This window comes from Dipodomys merriami, unplaced genomic scaffold (assembly GCF_024711535.1).
Source record: "Dipodomys merriami isolate MVZ:Mamm:240054 unplaced genomic scaffold, mDipMer1.0.p SCAF_3, whole genome shotgun sequence".
Taxonomy (NCBI): Eukaryota; Metazoa; Chordata; class Mammalia; order Rodentia; family Heteromyidae; genus Dipodomys; species Dipodomys merriami.
In genome coordinates, this window is record NW_027204492.1 from 34,776,827 (window position 1) to 34,793,779 (window position 16,953).

The window sequence follows — 16,953 nt, forward strand, 5'->3', positions numbered from 1 at the left end:
CCCACTCCCACTTGGGATACAAAATACAAACCAAGATTCCACTGCCTTTGATTGAAAAAAAATCTCTGTATCTGTTCTCACTACTGTCAAGACAAATTTATTTGGGACCTTCAAACTTTTCAAATGTCTTTTATTTTCTAACCAACTATGTTAGAGGAAATTGCCAAGAGAAAAAGTAAGCACAAATCAGGGAATTAAGCTGGACCCAGTGGTATCTACTTTGTCCATCTCTATTGCCACTTAAGAATACTACTAATCATTTTACTTATGCAAGGTTCTTAGTCACAAAACTAAGAAACAGCATTTTTCCTTTTTGTTTTTTTTTGAAAAATAATCTTATGCATAATTATTGTATAATTTGGCAGAGGACAATGTGAAGTTTTTTTGACAATGTGAAGTTTTAATGCATGTGTACATACACTGTGTAGTAACCACATTAGTGTCTTTATCATCTCAAGCATTTATCTAGTCAATTTGAAATACAGAGTACATTGTCATGATCTGTAGTTCTCCTTCTGTGCAACAGAACATCAGATCCTCTTGTTACTATCCAAGTATAACTTTTATCTGTTTACCAGCCTTTCTCCATTCTCTACCCTCCTACTTTATTCTCAAGGTGAGATCCTGCAGTATTTGTCTGGCTGCCTTATTTTACGTATAGCATCCTTTAACTCTAGAAATCAGTCCAGTGGACTCAGACATTTTAAAAAAATGTTAAATAACAAAAGCCTGGACAAGCATTATGAGTGCTTCTATAATTCTAGAACTTGGGAAGCTGAGTCAAGAGGATAACAAGTTCAAAAACAGTGTGGGCTACATAGAAAATTCAAGACCATCCTGGGCTACATAGTAAGAGCCTGTCTAAGAAAAACAAAAAGGGCCAGCAACAAAGAGATTTCTACTTGACCAAATGTATCACTGTTAGGGAGAAATCATTGCTACTATGCATCTCATTTACCTCCAGTAATATTTCCTAACATAGCTTTCAAAAATACACAGTTGAGTGGCATGTTAATAGACATAAAAATGGAAGTGTGCAGATGCAGTTTAAAAGGAGTTCAAGTACAGAACTTCTCAGTGTCCTTCCATCATGAATCTGTGACGAAGGGAGACGTCTTTCCAGATATATGGTCTAGAGACATTCTTTCACTTGTCTTGTTATCATTCAATGATTTCTGCAGGACGATGCTCCCATGAACTCAATTTCAAACTGTTGTCTCACTCCACTGTCCATTTTAAGACTCCCCTCTGCATCCATGAGGCCATAGCTGCATCTCCTCCCAGAACTGAGAAATCTTAGATGGGAAAACCAAACACATGGGATAGGAGAAAAGAATCAAAATGAATTGGCCAAGGGATACTGCTGTTTTGTTAAGCCAACCAGGAGGGGAGAATGGTAGCTTGCCACCTTGATACTGCTTCAACACAACTGTTCCCTCTCCTGCATGTCCCTGGAAACAGAACTCGGTCAACTTCTCAATATAAAAAGCACTTTTGTAGTGGTTTGAGCACCAAGAGATTGCTTTTGCTCCCATCCAAGCATTCAACAGGCTTGACCACCTGAATGCAAGGTTCCTTCCAGGAGGCCATGTCATTTCATGTAAACTCTGCTGGGAATATTTATGAAAGGCCTCCTTGAAAGTTCATAGTGATTATGAACAGCCCTGATACCAACTGACGTTTTGCTCCCTTCACTTGCCCAGCAGGGACAATTGGAAAAATGGAAACTTGTCTAATACAATTATATCTTGGGGTGTCAGTTATGGAGAAGCACTGTCATATGGGAGCCAAATCAGCAGTACTATTACATCAATTTTCCCTCTTATCTGTTGTTTTTCCTCTGCACTGAGGCCTGACTCAGATTTATGTTTTCATCTAAATGCTTCAACTCACACAATTTTAATACTTTTCAAAATATATCTTGCTCAGCCAGACTATCAGAAAGATTCAGTTTTTAGTGAATAGGAAAGTAAGATTGTTTATATATCTGATGAAAAGTTTATACACCTGATCATTGTCCATTTTTTCCTTATGATTCTCCAGAGATCTAATTGGGTCTACTACATAAAAATTGTGAATGTTCTTTATCCCTGACACAAACTTCGAAGGGAACGCTTTGTCCTTGCTGACAAGTACATGGCAATATTTTGATTTGAGCTCAGTATTCCCTACTGAGTATCTGGTTTTCATCTGCTGCAGAGAAAGGGAAGGGACTAACATTCTCAGAGCACAGAATGGGTGACAGCAATGAGGGTAAAGGGGAAAGATGCTAACTTCCAGTTCTGCATATCTCTACAGAGGTCTAGGCGCTCATCTCCAGATGCCCATTGAACATACCTCACTGTTCCACAGGTCCTTTAAACACAAAATGTCTACAAGTAATTCTTTATCTCCATCTCTTCATCCCCAACCTATTTTCCCTTTCATTCTTCATCTCTAGAAATAACAACAGCCAGAATCCAAGGAATCATACCTGAACTCTTTGCTTTTTCCTTGTGAAACATCCAGTGTATCATTCAAGCCTAACCATTCAATTTCATAAATAGCTCTTAAATCTATTGGGGGTACATTGAACATACATGGATTGAGTAGATATGAACATATGCATGCTGTGCATGTGCGTGCACACACACACACACACACACACACACACACACACACACACACACACACACACACACACACACACACACACACACACACCACTGTTTTGATTCAGGCCTAAATCATCTCTTTATTACTACAACAGCCCCTCACCAGCTTCCTTGCCTCCAGTCTTAACTCCCTTCTGAGCAATCTCCAAACTCTGTGTGGAAGTTTCATTACAAACACCAATCTCATTCTGTCATTTCCTGCTTTCATGCCTACCACTGTATTTGAGTCTTCACTAGAAATTTGGCCTCTTTACAATAACATACAGGGCCTTGGAAATCTGGCCCAGGCCTTTTCATCCTTTCAGTTCTCTCTTCTATAGTCAGCATCCTCAGTTCCCCAGCTATGGGAAAGCATCTCTGTCCTACAAGTTAGTGTAAAAGGCACACACACTTTGCCTAGAATGCCCATCCCCATGTAGCTAGCATGGGAAACTCTTCCCCAGCCTTTCAGTTTCTGCCAGTGTTACTGGCTCTAAAGTCTAAACACATGTCTCTTTACAATACATGCCTCGTGTTTTAATTGCTTTTGTGTGTCTCTCCAGACTAGATTCCCATCTTAGTCAACTTTTCACTACTATAGATGGGCCTAAAGAATAGAGGTGATCAAAATGTCTACTGAATTACTTTGTGAAAGTATGACGACCAGTAACAATTTTGCCTTTTTGTTAGTTTGTGTGTGTGTGTGTGTGTGTGTGTGTGTGTGTGTGTGTGTGTGTGTGTGCAGGTAATAGGGCTTAAATTTAGGGCATGGTTGTTGTCACTGAGCTTTTGTGCTCAAGGCTAATACTCTACTATTTGAGCCACAGCTCCACTTCTGGTTTTTTCCTGGTTAATTAGATATAAGGCTCTCACAGACTTTCCTGCCCAGGATGGCTTTGAACCACAATCCTCAGACCTCAGATTATATGTGTGAGCCACCAGTGCCCAGCATTGTTAGCTTTTTCATAGAGATAATGATAGATTTACACCTGATTGCAAGAAACAGTGGCTCATGCCGATAATCCTACCTACTCAGGAGGCTGAAATGTTGAGGATCATTGTTCAAAGCCAGTTCAGGCAGAAAAATCTGCTAGACTCCCTCTCCAAAATAACCAGCAAAAAGCCAGTCTAGATGCATGTCCCAAGTGGTAGAATGCCAGTTTTGAGCAAGCAAGCCAAGTGACAATGAAGCCCTGAGGGAGAAAAATAATCATAATACAAAGATAAACCTGTAAACGCTACCTGATATTACCAGTTGTAACATCTTTTGCAAGTATAATTGAATATCACAACCAGGAAATTAACATTGCTTCATCTCTTCACCTAACTCAACTTTACCAGTTAACCTGCAAGCCATGTGAGACTATGTGAATGGGCCTGGAAGAGTTCTTTATTTGTAGACAATTTGCTTCGGCATCTTTCCATCTAGGATGACTGACATTATCTCCCCAGCCCTGTCACTCTGTTGATACACTTTGAGCTTGCTTTCAGTAAAAATTTTCAGCCTTTCTCTGATCTCTGTCATTCTGTACTTGGACATTTGGCCTGAGAGTAAAGCTGTACATGGATCCCTATTATATTCCAACTTATTCGTTCCAGCTCATTGCTTTAAGCTATAAAATTCTTTCATCTTGACCCTGTCTTCCAATTATTATGCATCTCTCCAGGTTAGGTGTCAGGCAAAAATCTATGACACATGCCATTGATTCTCATTGAAAGCATTGGTAAAACTGTCAGACAAGTTTGATCTTTGTTGGGTGGATTGTTTCAGCAGCTATAAAAATGATACATATGAAGACTCAAAATACACAAAAATGTATACACATCTGACATGTGTCTCTTTTTGCCAATACTGAGGTTTGAACTCAGGGCCTCAACTATGCGAGGCTTTTTTAGCAAAGATGAGATTTTCAGCAAATATCCAAAGGACTGCAATTCCCATCTTTGCTTTGTGTTTCCCTTAGCTTTGGGATCTACTTATGGATGGTGCCTTATGCAGCTGGTATAGATTTGTCTTCCATACATTTAATAAATAACTCTTCTACAAGCCTTCTGTAAGTCTTCAGAATCCTTGTGTCTGCTATCTGTACACCTACTGGAGCTAGCAATTTCCATATTTTTACTCACTGATAAATAAAAATGAGCTGGTAGTCTTCTCCAAAATAATTTCTTTTAAAATTTAAAATATATATATTCATTTGGTATTAGATTTCTACTGTTTGGTCAACAAGTCTTTCCATCCCTATGATGATTTTATTATAGATCAAGTAATGCCCCTCAGGTAGAGTAGCCTTTTTCCTGTGAACTCAACAGTATCTAGAATCCAGAAGACTTCTTACAGATACTTTCTTTGTTTCTTGTTGATCATAGAACTTGAACTCTGGGCTTGGGCACTGTCCCTGAATCTTCAGCTCAAGGCTGGTGCTGTACAACTTGAGCCACAGCTCCACTTCCTGGTTTTTGGTGGTTAATTGGAGATAAGAGTGTCATGGACTTGCCTGTCCTGGCTGGTTTCGAACCACAATCCTCAACTCTTAGCCTCGTTAGTAGCTAGGATTATAGGCGTGAGCCACTGGCACCCAGCAAAGATCATTTACTTTTCAGATAGAGTCTCACATCCCCACCCCCTCTCGTAAGCATGTGCCAAACACCTAGCTTGTTTTATGAGATTGTATCTGATGGCTTAGAAACAGGGCCTCATGATCTGTACCTCCCATGTAGTTGGGAGGTGTGTGTACTACATGCTCAGCCTCTGAGCATGCTTTCTGTAGGCCTGCTTCTCCAGGTGACCTGGTAACTCTGAAATATTGTGCACACTTTGAGAGCATTCTCACTACCAACAACCAAAACTGAATAATGATCACCCTTCTCTTTTCCCTCTTGTATAATTACATCTATAGAATCTCTTCATTACAGTTCAGGCAAGTTTTAAATGACCAGACTTTCTCTTTTCAAGAATCCATCAATGAAACAAATAGCAGTAGATTTGACATCAGACATTGACCATTATGCTTTAGTTGTTGCAGATGGAATGCATAAAGAAATGTGGCATTATACATTCAGAAAATCACCAACTCCTACCAACATGATGACATTTGACTTTTTGTCATGCAATCAGCTAATAATTACTGAATGCCTGTGTGAATTCATTCAACATGCTGATTCCTTCAACTGATGCTTTGGATGTTTTTTTTTTATTCATTGTGTTTCCTGCTTTTTGGCACCACATCCACATCAGTTTTTGTTATCTAGCCGTTGTGCTATGAGTTTGTACCATTCCTGGCCTCCCACGTGTCCTGACTTCGGATAGCCAAAAGGCACCACCAAATCTTCGCTGAACCCTTCTAGTAGGACCAGGGTTTCTGAACCCATATCTTCCCTATTTTTCAGCTCTCTGCCAGGCTCGGTGACACACCACATTGCCTGACCTGGAATGGTAGTCTTTGGAAATCAGATCCCATGATACATCTGACTTGTCTGATTTTCAAGGCCTGCACACACTGATTTTACAGATTATTTCAAAATGCTTCATCAATTTCTAGAAGTAGAGAATAGAATAATGGTTAACTGAGGCAGGGGATAGGGATCAGGGGATGGAGAGAAATTAGCCAATCAGTACTATACTGCAGTTGGAAAAAAAGTAAAAAGGTTGGCTCATGGGCACAATGTTGCAGTTGGATAGGCACATTGGGAAACTAGTACAATGCACTACACATTCCAAAATAAAAGAGAGTTTTAATTGCTCCTCCCTGCAAAGAAGTGGTAAGTTCTTAGGGATGAATATAGTTATAATCTTGTTTTGATAACACAGTGTATACATGTTATCAAAGCTTTATATTGTACCCCACCATTTCATACCATTATTATATCAGTTAAAAATAAAAATAGAACCTGCAAAAAGTAGTTCAATTTTTTTTAACTAGAAAATACCTTTGGCTTAGTACCTGTGGTACCCTGGACTTCATCTCCAGCACCACAAAGGAAACAAAGAAAAAGAAAAACATATTTCTTCCTTCTGGTTATCTCACAAGTGAAAATATCATGGGACTTGCCTGTGATGATCAGGTTGAGGCAGAGCACAGGCCTCATCCACATGAATTTATCCCACTGGGCAGCCTACGGACCTTACAAACATCAATGCCATTGCAATTTTCTTTAGTGATAATGGAATTTTTCTTCACTAATAGTTAACACATGTTCATTATTCTATTTAGCCTATATTATCAAATACCTATTATGCAATAGGTGTATAGTAGACTCTGTCTTCATTCATCTTATATTCTAGGGACTGGGAAAGAAAATAAACATATACACAAAATTACTTAATAATATACTTTTAAGGAATTTTAAATGCTACAAAGTTAAACAAGATAATTGGATAGAAAATAAGTGATGGAGCTACTTTAACTAGAGCAACTAAGGGAGGCCTCTCAGGAAGTGACATTTGAGCTGAGATATTAATGATGATTTAAAAAAAACAATTGGGGAAAGACTCTCCAAGACAAGGCTAGTGCTATACCAATTGAGCCACAGCACCAGTTCTGGCTTTTCAGACTTTTGAAAATAAACTACTCAGAAAAAACCGGTATAGTACTAGCCTTGAGCACAAAGAGGCTCAGGGACAGACCTAGGCCTTGAGTTCAAGCCCCAAAACCAGCAATCAATCAATAAAATAAAATAATTCCTATACCCTTCCAAGATGAACCCAACCACAAATTCTGAAATATCTTGAAATACATTGGTCTTAGTAAGAACACCACACTTTTCTAGGTTAACATGTAGCTCAGTATACAGTACTTGCCTAACCCAGACTTCAATCTCCAACACCACATATAAAAATCTAGGATAGGGCTGGGAAGGTGGCTCAGTGGTAGAGCGCTTGCCTTGCATGCCTGAGGCCCTGGGTTCGATTCCCCAGCACCACATAAGCAAAAAGAAAAAAAAATCCGGAAGTGGCGCTATGGCTCAAGTGGTAGAGTGCTAGCCTTGAGCTGAAGAGCTGAGGGACAGCGCCCAGGCCCAGAGTTCAGGCCCCACGACCGGACCCCCCCCAAAAAAAATCTAGGATAATGACAACACACTTCAGACAAATTGAAAAAGTGTATATTCTGTACCTCTTCTATGTGCACAGGAAATGACTGTTTTATGTTTCCCACAAGTGGCCTGAATTTTAAGGCTATATGACTTCTGAAAATAAGGCAAAAGAAGCCCTTGATACCAAAAGTATAATATTGCAAAGTAACATTTTTGAGTGTGGAAACTTAAACTGTAAGCAATAATGGTCAAAGCCATCTAACATTGACTAAATTAGAGGTCTAGTTTTGAACACTGACTCAGCACTTACTACCTGAGTGTCCCTAAAAAAATCATTCAATCTCTGTACCTCAGTTTCCTCATTGGGAACAATAAAGTTTTATAAGGATCACATAATAATATACATAAAAGTGCCTAATATACTTGTATATAGTACATTTCAAATAATAATGCATATGATATTAATAAAGCATATTGGTATTCATTTAACAGTTCATGTAAGAGATACCAAGCTCACCCTTTAGGCTTAGCAACATCTGAGTCCTGTGAGAGCCATAAAAAGAACTAACATAAATGGTAACGTGCGTTGGGTGTAGCTCCGAGACAGAGTGCATGGTTAGCATGAATGAGGGTCTAGGTTCCATCTCCAGCACCAAAAAGAAAGAAAAAAGGTAACTTGCCCTCAAATTCACTCAGCTATCAAGTATCAAAGCTGAGATTTCAATGCAGTACAGTATAACCCAAATTTCATATTCTTACCCACTGCATTTTCTGCCCCTGCATAATTAGAGAAATAGTAGATCACATGGTCTGAAGAATGAAAGAGAGGTTGGAAATAAGCTCTGCAAATTTTTAGGCTATGTGTAAGCTGAGAAAAGAGTGATGGTATTCCAGGTAGAAGAGCAAAGCACAAGACATAGAAACAAGAACTAAGTAACCTACTTATCAGTTGTATTAGGGACAAGATCAAAATAATGTAAGCTCATCAGTGTATGTGTTGCAAATTACAGAAGCCCTCATGTTTGCCCTCTTTTCTTTCTCTTCTGAGAGAAGTAATTAACCAGCTCTTTTATCTCTTTCAGGCTTTTTGAAACCCTTCAGTCACTCTTCTGGTCTGTATTTGGACTTTTAAATCTCTATGTCACCAACGTGAAAGCCAGACATGAGTTCACTGAGTTTGTTGGAGCTACCATGTTTGGAACATACAATGTCATCTCCCTGGTAGTTCTGTTGAACATGCTGATTGCTATGATGAACAACTCCTACCAGCTTATTGCTGTGAGTAAAGGGGCTTTACAAAGGTGCTTACTTTGGTTTCAGGAAGGGTTTTAATGCCATGGAACCCATCTGCCTTAGTTAGCACACATTCGCTTTTTCAGTTAGATTGGCTTATTTCTTTTCAAGACAATTCTGCTTGGATTCTTAGTCTACTGAACCTTAGTAACATAGCATGGTTGCTAATGACTAATTAATGACTTTCTTACCATCTGTTGAAAATATTTTTAAAACTTTGAGTCTGTCCTCTTGCTTTAGTAAAAGAAAAATGATAAGAGTACAATTGGCTACACAATTTGGCACTACATTAATCTCCCAGGTGTGGTTAATTGGATATAAGAATCTCACAGATGTTCTTGCTAGCTTTGAACAATGATCCTCAGTTCTTAGCCTCCTGAGTAGCTAGGATTACAGGTGTGCGCCACTGATTGCCAGTATATTCAGCTAATCTTAATCTCCAGGTAGAACATAGAATAATACAAACATCCAACTCCCCAAACTGAGAAATAATTTCATTAATATAGATGGTCTTCTTCAGATAACAGACTATTTCTTTTCATGAAGCATAGGTAAATAATTGCACTCCATTGTGAGATGACCTTAGAATCCATTGTTGACTTTTGTTTGGAGATAGGGTCTTTTTGTTTAGCTCAAATAGGCCTGGAAGTCATTATGTAGTTCGAACTGGCCTGGAACTTGCAATTCTCTGGCCTCTTCCTCCTGAGTGCTGGGATTACAAGTGTGAACCACCATTCCTGGCTTTCATTGTTGGCCTTTAAACCATTACAGTACCTTTCAATCTGTAGCTTTTATTACTCTAGACTAAAAATGGTGAAGGTAGAAAGAGATATGGGATCAGTTCTGCCCCATCCTGTTATTTTATACAAAAGTAAATATCTAATGGTTGCTTAATTTCTCATACTTTGTCCATCATTTCTAGAAATTGACAAAAGTATTCTTGTGATCCAACATTAAGTTTAGTTGGCTATCATTGAATTTGGAGGGTTAAATTTTAAGATACTGCATTGCCCTCTGTGGATGAAGGTGTTGCTGAAAAATTCTGCTGTAATGCACATATAATCTTCCCATGTGCTATTTCTCAGACTCGCTTTGTCATCAAGGGGTCATTTAGCCTACAGAAGACAATTAAGGGTAACACTGATCAAGATGCTTTATACTCATAAATTGACATGATTAATTGAAAAAAATGGAAAAATGTTAAATTATTGGCTACATAGGCATATATGTTTGTGGCATGTATATACCCTGTACAGATACATCATCTACATTTTAAAATACTATTGATAATAGTAAACATCTGTAATCTATTGCTTGCTAAGGACAAAAACCAATAGAGATGAGAACCTAAGAGAAATGGGTATGTGTGGCAATGGGCATGTTTTGAGTTATCTATTTGATATTACTTTCTAGCTATAAATGGCAATGGAATGTATTCTCACAGGTGGTGCTATAAGTAGGATTTGAAATGTCTCCAAAGGCCCATGTGTTAAAAGCTTGGTTCTCCAACCTGAGGCATAGTGAGAAGAAGCTAGGTCTTTCGGAAACATGATCTTGAATGGGACTGTAAGACCTTTATCCCTTCCTTTTTGCCTTGTTTCCTGAATATCATGAGGTGAACAGATCTCTTCTGATATGTGTTACCACCAAGTTAACTGCTCCACAACAGGCCCCAAATAACAGATTAGACTAAGGTACCATGGACTGAAACCGCTGAAATTACAAGCCAAAATAAACCTTTCCTGCAGATGCTCCTGGTTCACACCTGTAATCCTAGCTACTCAGGAGGCTGAGATCTGAGGATCAAGGTTGTAAGCCAGCTCAGGCAAGAAAGTCTGTGAGACTCTTCTCGCCAATAAAAACTACTCAGAAAAATACAGAAGTGGTACTGTGGCTCAACTGGTAGAGTGCTAGCCTGAGAAAATGAATCTCAGGGAGAGCATCCATGCCCAGTATTCAAGCTCCAGAACCGAAAGAAAGAAAGAAAGAAAGAAAGAAAGAAAGAAAGAGAGAAAGAGAGAAAGAGAGAAAGAGAGAAAGAGAGAAAGAGAGAAAGAGAGAAAGAAAGAAAGAAAGAAAAAAAGAAAGAGAGAAAGAGAGAAAGAGAGAGAGAGAGAGAAAGAAAGAAAGAAAGAAAGAAAGAAAGAAAGAAAGAAGAAAGAAAGAAAGAAAGAAAGAAAGAAAGAAAGAAAGAAAGAAAGAGAAAGAAAGGAAGAAAGGAAGAAAGGAAGAAAGAAAGAAAGGAAGGAAGGAAGGAAGGAAGGAAGGAAGGAAGGAAGGAAGGAAGGAAAGAAGGAAGGAAGGAAGGAAAGAAGGAAGGGAGGGAGGGAGGGAGGAAGGGAGGGAGGGAAAGAAAGAGAGAAAGAGAGAAAGAAGCAAGAAATCTTTCCTCTTTATAAATTGATTTTCATAGGTATTTTGTCACAGTGACCAAATCTACCCAGAGAGATTTGTATAATTACTATCATTGGAGAGAATTTTTAGAAATGGTATGTCTACTAAAATGCTTTATATCCAAGGTGCTTAAGCAATAGGAAAGGGAGAAAAGTATGGTGGAAAAAATAGTTTAAAAACCAAGAACTCTGATCTTGGTTCTATCATTTATAGCGGGAAGAACTTGGATTACTTACTCTCTGGGGCCTCTGATTCGTCATACAAAATAGTGGATGAATTGGAATTTCCCATCGCTAATATTTTTGTGACCTCTATCAGTCTGTATGTCTGTAGATGAATGGGATAGGCTTATAACATCCTTCCTAGCTCTGGATTCTGTTCATCTGTAGTTCTTGAAATGTAATGTAATTGTTTTTATTTGCTCGTTCTCCCCTCTCCTCCCCTGTCTCTCTTTCCTTCCCTCCCTCCTTCACTTTTTCCCTTCCTTCTTCTCCCATTCAAACCCAACTACATTAAGATTTTAGAAAATATCTACGCTTACCTCTTGCATGCCTCTAGAAGAGGGTGAGAGTAGGAATGGAATCTCAGGGGTTCATTTTTATGCCCCCCCAGCTGGCATCACACTCTACTGTGCCAAAAATGGAAATATTTGTCCTAAGGTAGTTTTCTCACTAGGTATCTGGAAGTCAATTTTTTTGCAGTGATATATAGAAGAGGGAGAGATTTTCTTGTCACAGGATGAAGGCGTGCATCCCACTGAGCTCAGTGCATTTTCAAGGAAGCATGGGAATGGCCAATATCAGTTTTTCTGTTACTACCTGCTGGAGGGTAGGTTTTTTTTTTATACCATCTATGAATACATTTGAAGAAAATATCTAGCCCCTCCCCACTACCACCTCAGGCAGGGAGATTCAATTAGATGACTTGAGTGGAAGCTGTGCCATCAAATACATCTGGGGTCATCACCAACTGTTCTGAATCCCTGCTACTTTGAGATTTCCTGGACATGATATTTACCATGCGTAAATAGGAATAGTTAGATGCTGATCCAATATAATCTGATTACACAGATACTTGGAACAGCTTGAGTAGTAAAGACCAGTAAGTTTTAATTTCATCTTAACATTTCTACCTAAATATTGAATATAATTTTTAAAAGGGCATCAATAATATGTGGAGAAGGCTGCAGAAATAGAAACCACTGAAGGTCAATTTCTTTGCTTCAAAAAGTATCACAGCTGACTGTCTGGGTCGAGACTCAACATACTGCACTCTGAATCCAGTTCATTTACATTCCAGTTCAGAGTCCAAGAACTCCAGCTAATATCAATCTGGTGAATAATTGATCTCTTTATTAACAATTCATACAGGATTTAGAGCTATGGTAATCTGGCTCCAGAAATCTGTAGCAATTTGTATTACTCTGCCACAGGAGAGTCCACTTGGGTGATGTACAAAGTTATCCTCAAGATATCGTGAAGCAGGGATCACTCCATGTCTGTCCCATTAGCATTAATAGGTGAAGCTGGCCATGCTATATGTTACCATTGTTTTCAAGGAATAATGAATTACTCTCTCCTTTATCGTTGTAGCTCTCTTTAGCTCATTTATTAGCAGCTGCCTAATCTGTACACTTCTTTTAACACAGTCTCCTTGTCAGTATTGTTCTTGATAAGCATGCCCACGTTACATTGAGTAGCTTCTCTTGATCCTGCTTTTATAAGATTCAGTCATTGCAAAATACTAGATGGGAGAAATGAGCCAGTACCCCAATGTTTATTTATCTTAGGTCCTATTGCTTCCCTCGGACACACCCACAAAGTATGGGACTCACGTTATGTGATGATGCTTCATTCAGTAAGTTAAAAAGAACTCTTTGAGGGGGGGAGAGAGAGCCCTTGGGTTTTTTGTTGGCTGCTGCGTAGTGTTCACTCTAATACTGCCAATAAGTAAACAGCATGTGCCTCGCTGAACCACGGCTGTTTGATGGCTTGGGAAGAGCCCAAATACATAGGATTAGTTGTCTCCCTTAGGGTGGCAGCATGTGGAGGTTCAGATGATGAATAGACTATCCCACTGCAGAAGACAACCATGCAAATGAAGACATTCATCTAAAACAAACCTGGCACTGCAAAAATAGCAGGCACGGGTAGGGAGAGCTGTTGCACACCATTGAAGTGCCAAAGAAGGCAGGTGGTCTCTCCACCCACCCCCAGTCATCTGGGGACAATCTCAGAATCTCAAAACACAGAGGAAAAGGCAGCATTTCACAAACTGCATTAACCAGGACTCAGAAGCAACTGCTATACATTGATGTGCCTATACATTAATATGCCAGTTGTGAAGATATTTGAAATATTTCCTTATCAATTAGTAAATAGCTGCTGCTCCAGCTGTTCCCTATGAGACATCTCTGTACCACTCCATGATCCAGTGTGTAGAGGATAACATCTGGAATGGCAGATTGCATCCAGGAGCCTGCTGCAGTGTTACATCTGGTGTACACTCTGACTGGTTTCTTAAACAGTCTGAATATCTTTGTAGGAATGCCTCATAATCCACCAAAAGGACTTTGATTTCTATTGTGAGAGAGCTAGAGAACCGTGTGAGATTTTGGAGCGGAAGAGATGCGTGATCTAGCTTATATTTTAATAAAATTCCTGTTCCTGATCAAAAATATACTCATGAGCAATAGGGACAAAGACAGAAGGACCATTTATGAGACCCCTGCATATCCCACACAAGATCTGATACTGGTATAGATGAGAATGGTTATGATGGTGGCTGTAAGAAAAGTGGTCAGAATCTCACTCTATTTTGAGGATGGGTCCAAGATCAGATACAGGATCAAAGACAGGAGTCAAAGATGATCATGAGTTTTGCCTGGCCTACGTAACTAGAATGGTATTATTAACACACTAGTAAGCACTAGTAGCACTGGAGAGACCTGTTAAACATCAGAAGGCATCCCTTCCCTTCTTGGCCTCAAGTTTTGCAGGGTGGCCCAGCTTGTTTCTAGCTCCTTACAAAGAGCCCACTCTCTGGGCTCTGTGAAAACTACTCTTCTTTGCTACCGTAGGGATAGCTTAGGCTACCTGCTGTCGCTCAACTATGAGTTGACTCCCTGCCACCCGTTCAGCTTCTCAGTGTTTCCATCTCCTGTGAATCCCATTTCAAATCTTCAAGATTTGAAAAGACTCAAAACTTTTCTTTGCTGTACCATTAATTTATTCCTTTTTCACTGGATTATTGTGAGTCAGATTTCGGAAGTGTATGTAGACCTGAGCCTTGAAGGACAGGTCCAATTTGGAGACAGATATGCAGTTGCAGGGGAATTAGGTCTCAGTTTTTGCAAGGAAATAGCTTACAAGCAATCAAAAGTTGCCTTCATTCTTCTCATCTTTTAATTCTCCTGGCACTTCTTTCAAGTGGAAATAAAATCCTTTTTGCCCTAACAAGAAATACTCTGGTTCCAGGAGGAGAAGCATGTAGATGATTCATGTCTATAGGAGCTGCATCAAAGGTCCACATTCTGACTGTTCAAAAAGATTAAAAGTAGATGATAGCCGGGCGCTGGTGGCTCACGCCTGTAATCCTAGCTACTCAGGAGGCTGAGATCTGAGGATCGCGGTTCAAAGCCAGCCCGGGCAGGAGAGACCGTGAGACTCCTATCTCCAATAAACCACCAGAAGACCGGAAGTGGCGCTGTAGCTCAAGTGGTAGAGCGCTCGCCTTGAGCTTAAGAGCGGAGGGACAGCGCCCAGGCCCAGAGTTCAAGCCCCACGACCGACCAAAAAAAAAAAAAAGTAGATGATATCTGATATTATAGCTTTCCACATTCTTAGTCTTGGCCCAGCTGTCTATGTGGCACAGTACCCTGGACAAATCCCTTGCCTGCCTCCAAGTTTAAACTTTAGTTAAAGCTAAAGACTTAGAGTTTCTCTGAGGTGTAGAAAATCTGTAATTAGAATATAATGAATAAGAATACCTTGGGGCTAGGAAGTTGGCTCAGTGGTAGAGCGTTTGCCTTGCATGCCTGAGGCCCTGGGTTCGATTCCTCAGCACCACATAAGCAAAAAGAAAAAAGCCGGAAGTGGTGCTGTGGCTCAAGTGGTAGAGCGCTAGCCTTGAGCTGAAGAGCTGAGGGACAGCGCCCAGGCCCAGAGTTCAGGCCCCACAACCGGACTCAAAAAAAAAAAAAAAAAAAAGAATACCTTGTATTTAGACAAGCCCTTGTTAGATAGAGACAGTGAATGAAATTATTTCTATCTCATTAAAGCTATTAATAACTAACATTTTAATCTGAGAATATATGTACCACACACTACAAAGGACCAATACAGTACATATTGTCTCATTAAATCCTGACAACAACCTTATCAGGTAAGTACTACTACTAGTTTTATTTTATAGGTGAGGAAACTAAGGCTCAAAAATTAAAGTGATGTCCTCATGGTACATTCTTTTTTATATATGTTTTTATTGTAAAAATACTGTACAGAGGAGTTACAGTTACACCTCATGATATATTTTTTCTCCTGTTTTATTTTTGAGTAACATATATAAATTGTACACATTAGCGAGGTTAAATGTGCTATATTAACATACATATCCAGCATGCACTAATCAACCCTACCTCCCTCCCACCTTTCCTAACTCTAGCAATCATTGTCTTCCATTCAGGTCAACATTTTAAACCAAAGTAAATTTTGGTGATACTAAAGTTTGGACTCGGGGTCTCACACTTATGAAGCATATCTTCTTCCATTTGAACTACACTTCCAGCTCCAGGGCAAACTTTTAGATCTTCTGCTTATGAGAGGGAGTATGTGGTACTTGTATTTCTGCTTTATTTCACCTAACATAATGTCCTCCAGTTCCATCCATTTTGCTGCAATTTACAGGATTAATTTTCTTGCTCATTAAATTATGTGTGTGTGTGTGTGTGTGTGTGTGTGTGTGTGTGTGTGTGTACTTTATTTGTCCACTAATGAGCAATCTAGGTTGATTCTGTATCTTAGATATTATGAACTTACCTCTTTTAGGCATACACCCAGAAGTGGATCATGGTAATTCTATTTTGCTTTGTTGAGGAACTGCATTACTATTCTCCATAATGGTAATACTAACATCAGTGTGAGAGAACTCTTTTTACTCTACATTCTCACCAGAATTTGCTATTTTAAAAAACATAGCCCAAGGCAATCTCTTGAGAAGTTCTTCTGTTCTCAAAGTGATACGAATATCATATCTCCTCCCTTCCTGCCTAAAGCCCAAGTCCAAGGCTCAGCCCTAATCATCCCCCTCAGCATTCTCAGGATCTACCCTTCTGTTTGATTGATTGACTGAATTTTAACTGCCTCCTGCATTCTAAGCAAAGGGATCCTCTAATAAACCTTTCCCTTTGCTCAACAGATTAAGTGCCCTATTGCTTAAACTGAGATACCCACCATCAATACACCTACCTACTAGCTTTTTCTCCTTTAGATATTTTTTTTAACCAGACTTCAACCACTCAGTTCTGTCACTAAATCTGCCAGCCTTTTCAAGTGAACAGTGACACAATAGGTCTGATACGAAGCTCATACACATGACAAAT

General features: G+C 39.4%; 1 protein-coding gene across 3 annotated transcripts in view; it reads left to right on the forward strand.

Moving 5' to 3' along the window:
- The window catches only part of Trpc5 (transient receptor potential cation channel subfamily C member 5), a 272,537-nt gene that overhangs the window by 229,459 nt on the left and 26,125 nt on the right, over window positions 1-16,953 (forward strand). For all 3 annotated transcript variants that reach the window (XM_070039890.1, XM_070039892.1, XM_070039891.1), the window contains one exon: window positions 8,750-8,945. In XM_070039890.1, the coding sequence (XP_069895991.1) occupies window positions 8,750-8,945 (196 nt within the window). The remainder of the gene's footprint in view (window positions 1-8,749; window positions 8,946-16,953) is intronic.